This window comes from Opisthorchis viverrini, assembly GCF_000715545.1.
Source record: "Opisthorchis viverrini unplaced genomic scaffold opera_v5_18, whole genome shotgun sequence".
Classification (NCBI taxonomy): domain Eukaryota; kingdom Metazoa; phylum Platyhelminthes; class Trematoda; order Opisthorchiida; family Opisthorchiidae; genus Opisthorchis; species Opisthorchis viverrini.
In genome coordinates this window covers 530,312-534,795 of record NW_008751674.1, presented here as the reverse complement: position 1 = coordinate 534,795, position 4,484 = coordinate 530,312, and the positions used below count along the sequence as shown (strand labels likewise).

The 4,484-nt window shown below is 46.4% G+C and overlaps 1 protein-coding gene across 1 annotated transcript in view; it reads right to left on the bottom strand.

The window, feature by feature from the left end:
* Positions 1-4,349: 4,349 nt before the first annotated feature.
* T265_01636 (hypothetical protein) overlaps positions 4,350-4,484 on the bottom strand; it is a gene marked incomplete at both ends in the record, with an annotated part of 3,897 nt that continues 3,762 nt past the window's right edge. The window contains one exon of the mRNA XM_009165702.1: positions 4,350-4,461. Coding sequence (XP_009163966.1) covers positions 4,350-4,461 — 112 coding nt within the window. The remainder of the gene's footprint in view (positions 4,462-4,484) is intronic.

The following is a 4,484-nucleotide window of genomic DNA, read 5'->3' as shown; positions in this document are numbered from 1 at the left end:
GACCACTGGGCAACATCCTCGTGACTTAAGTTTGCTGCATCCTTATGGCAGCGAAGCACCAGTTTTAAACACTGATGTTTTGCTTTCGATGACGATGATTGTTCCATCCTTTTCAATTTCCTTTTTTCCTATATACGCGCGTATACACAATGAACTAACTCGTGAATCAAATGTGTAACTTATGCTACGACCAGCACAGCTGATGTAATTTCAGTAAACCGCCAATCTATTGTTCAACTGACTAGAGACTATGCGATGTATCTCAGTACTTAAAATATAGTGCACCCAACACAAGTATAGTGCTACATAGATATCGACGGTCGAAAGCAAGTAATCTTCTATCGTTCAGCTGCAACACGCCTCCGAATCCTAGCTGCCATTCCACCCGAAGGAAGCACGAGGGTTGGAATACTGCCAGGTTGCCCAAGCCTAGATGGCAGAAGTCGAGAAGCAGAGGTCGGGTTCGAACCACGAACCTCAGGTCGATAAATTCGCGCTCTATCCACTTGGTCCATCTGGTCATCTAATTTTCTATCTCCCGCGCAGGATGGCTCGGGGTACCTAACTGCGCCATGCTACCCGAAAGGAGCACAACGGCTAGAGTCATTTAGGCGATCCTTTACGGGTTTCAAAATTCGTAACAGGGAGGAAATCAAGGGCTTGAAAACGACCCATGTGCACCAAAATCCGTTTGGGTGATCTGCCTCCCACCGGGATCAGGAAGCCCATATTTATGGCGACCAAGTTATGGCGAACCGCTACGGGAGGCGACGGCTCAAAGCTGATTGGTCGAAAATGGATCAATCAGGATAGGACATTTTCGGGTCCGTGATTCCGTGGCGGGAAATGCTGAGTGACTTGAAGGAAGATTTATCGAAGCGTTGCACATATTGAGGGATGTTGTAAACATTCACGTAGGAGATGGGGTTTCTGGCCAATGACGTCCGAAGATGCATCATTAGAGATTTGGGCATCAAAGAAGTTGGTTGCTCCATGGAACAGTAGCAGATGGTAAACTGAGTGAGCAGATAAACATACGCCACGCAGGGGTAAAATTCGCGCCACAGTTCCCATTTTCGGACGTTCTCAAGACATCCTCCTTTGCCTTTGTCCATCTGTTCCTATTGTCTACTGCATACGAGCTGCGTATAATCTGATGGCCGCAATCATCCCGTGAGATCCCAGCCAGCATATCACAGGTCAATAAATAATGTCACAATAATCGAAGGCCCAGTGGAAATTCCACATTTCCTCCCTCCGGTTAAGCCAATAGAAACTCTGGTAGTGTGGTTTCATTTGAGGGTTATTCTTATCTTTATCCATCTGTTTTTCTATTCTTACCTGGAAAATTCCGTACTTAACCGCAGGCTGTGTAAAAAGTGGCAATAATGTTCAGTAAGGCGTCAATCAATACGGGCTGTCCTTTCGGGAAATGCAATAACCACGTTGATGTTCAGAGTGGGCTCAAATGCCACCGAACGAACCTCAGGTCCCTATAAACCAGCGTGTTAAAAAAACACCGATGGTGGTTTGCCCGCCTCAGTGTCGGAAGGGATTGCGTCAGGTGTTAGATATATTTCATACATAGCTTTCACGGATTCACGGATTGATACACAGGATCGAGGCTTTTGCCCAAGATTCCCGGGTCGATTTTGTTCTTGTCGGTCAGTGGCCGTCGTTCACCTGAAAGACACAAGTGTAAAAAAGGTGGAGCACTGCATTTTATGTACTCCCTCATCCACATGACACTAAATTCCAACAACGAGTTGTTGGTACGTTTGCATATTATTCGCAAGGGATACCATGCTTCTGTGAAAAGATCAGTCTATTCATGGGTTATTTTAATGTATCCATTACAGTTATACGTCACATAGCTATATCCTTTGGCCTAAATGCTGGTTAAAAAGCGCTCAAACCGAGAGCTCTCTCTCTCACACACACCGAGCGCTGACATGTTCCCACCCGAAACAATGACTTTCGCAAAATGAATGGCAAGAACATGCTGGCTGTCCACTTTTCGGACCAATGTCATCGAACTATCGAGCGTTCTTTCGTGGTTTAAATTTTTCGTGACCATTGCTTGAGCTCCCCAGGGAGAATTCGAAGGTTCAATTATACCCTCATCCAATAGTCGGTTAACTTCAGAGCGGGTGAATTGTTCATCGTCAGGATTATAACGTCGTGATTTCGTAGCGATAGGCTTACAATCGGGTGAGAGGTTAGCAAAAAGAGGAGGTGATTCGACCGTAGCAGCAGGTAGGCCGCAGAGGGGGAATGGACTTCGGTTCCCACCGAATGTGATTCCAACTTTGTTATGTAGACCGAGGAAGTCACGGCCTAGCAGCACGTCAGCACATAGATTGGGTAATACCAATAGTTTGATTTTTTTGTAAACAGTACCCCTGTAATCGATGGATGCGTAGCAGTAGCCTATAGTTGAACACGTCAGAGAGGCAGATGCCATGGTAATCACAGAATCGTTAGCATATATCTTCCAGCCATGTTTATGAACCACCGGAGGAGATATATGACTGCTCGAACTTCCTGTGTCTATAAGGGCCTGAAGCGATATCCCGTTCACCTTTATGCTGGTCACCGTGCGAGACGAGCAGTTCGGGGCCGCAGTAGTCAACAGGGAAGATGAGGCAGAATCCATCGTGCAATTTGAGTGATTTTTTGCAAATTTGGATCTACGAACACGCTGAAAATGGCCTGTTTTGCCACATGATTTACAGACTGCTTCTCTCGTGGGGCATTTTGACCGTGGGTGCCTGGAACGAGCGCAAAAGTAACATCTGAGAATTGGTTGACGAGAGATAAGGTGTAGAATCAGGGGAGATTGAGTGTGAACGGGTAACTGTAAATGTCTATAAAGGTGCTGCAGTCGCAGAGAATGATATCGCCTGGTTGTACGAGTATGACTGAGCTTGTTTGTGGGCCAATTCTAATGACCTAGCCAACCCATATGCTTCATCGGGAGTCAGTTCATTTTAAGCCAGAAGTCTTTCTCTGATGGTAGTAAACTGAACTCCGTTGATCAGAGCATCGCGTACACCTTCGTTTTGATGGTCATTGACGGACACCGCCTTGGAATCACAATTTTCGGCCAAGGATTTAAGCCTCTGGACAAACTGATCAATATCTTGACTGGTGTCTTGTTTGCAAGTTTGTGGAAGATTGTGAGCACAAATCATATTCTTAGGACGAACGTACAGCTTTTCAAGTGTAGTGATAGCGGATTCGTAATCTGGACAGTCAGCGATGTAAACGTATACAAGCGCATCGACAAAATGGATCAAAGTTTCGAGTTTATCTGGATTAGGCGATTCAACAGTGCCCAGAAACGTTTGGAAGGTTCGGAACCTATGATTCCAACGCATTGTTGCGTCTGGAGAATTCGATTCTGTGTTGAAACAATTGGGTCGCAGCAACGGTTCTATTGTACAAGTAAATTGTTATGAATAGAATATCGATTCTGACTAGCGCGATAACCAAGAGTGAATAGCGTAGAATGAATAGCGCTTTACTTGTCTATGAATAGACGTACATAAGCTGAAGGTGAAGGTGAAGGCGTGGTTAATGCAAATAGACAATGTGAACACAAAGAATAGTCATGACAACGTCATTGACGAGTTTTCTGGTTTTCAGTTTGGCTTTCCCTGCACAGATACATGTGCATCTAGCGTAATTTAATGCCTATTTGAGTTATGCTTTTTGTTTGGCTTGCCTATGCATGCAATTTCGGATCGTAGCTCCTCATTCATATGCGACGAACTGTCCGCATTCCCACATGACAGGAGAGCTTGCACCAGCCGAACAACCTCTTATAATCCCCAGGGGAACGGGCAAGCGGACGCCTCTACGGGACAATGGAGCGCCCACGTTTCCCGGGTCGCTTTTGTTCGTGTCGGTCAGTGGCTGTCGTTCACCTGAAAGGCACGAGTGAAAAAAGGGTGGAGCACTGCTCTTTATGTTCTCAGTGCGGGGCAGTATGCTTGCCAGCGTGAGAATTCGCAGAAATAAATGTCTAATAGTGCTTTGAGCTGAGTTCTAGATGGTCATTCCACGCACCTACTACCCGAAATGAGAAATAATTTGTGTAACACATGTGCGCTCTGAGCTTGAAGATTTTCTTACCATGTCCCCGCCGTGTTTTCCGGGTCAACGGTAAAAAACCTGTTTGCCAAGCTTTTTTCAAACAGGGTATCAGTAAAAATTAGGTCACCTCGGAAGCGACGGCACCCCAGGGGAAAGAGATCAAGCATCGCAAGACGCGTTTCGTAGTCCACGGATTTGAGTGCGGCAACCATTCTCGTTGCGGCTCACTGGACACGAGATGGCTCAAGTGCTTAGAGCGCGAATTTACTGACCGGAAGGTCCGTGGTTCGAACCCGACCTCCGCCACTCGACTTCCCCTGTCTAGGCTTGGGCAACCTGACAGTATCCCAGCCCTCGTGCTTCCTTCGGGTGGCATGGCAGCTAGG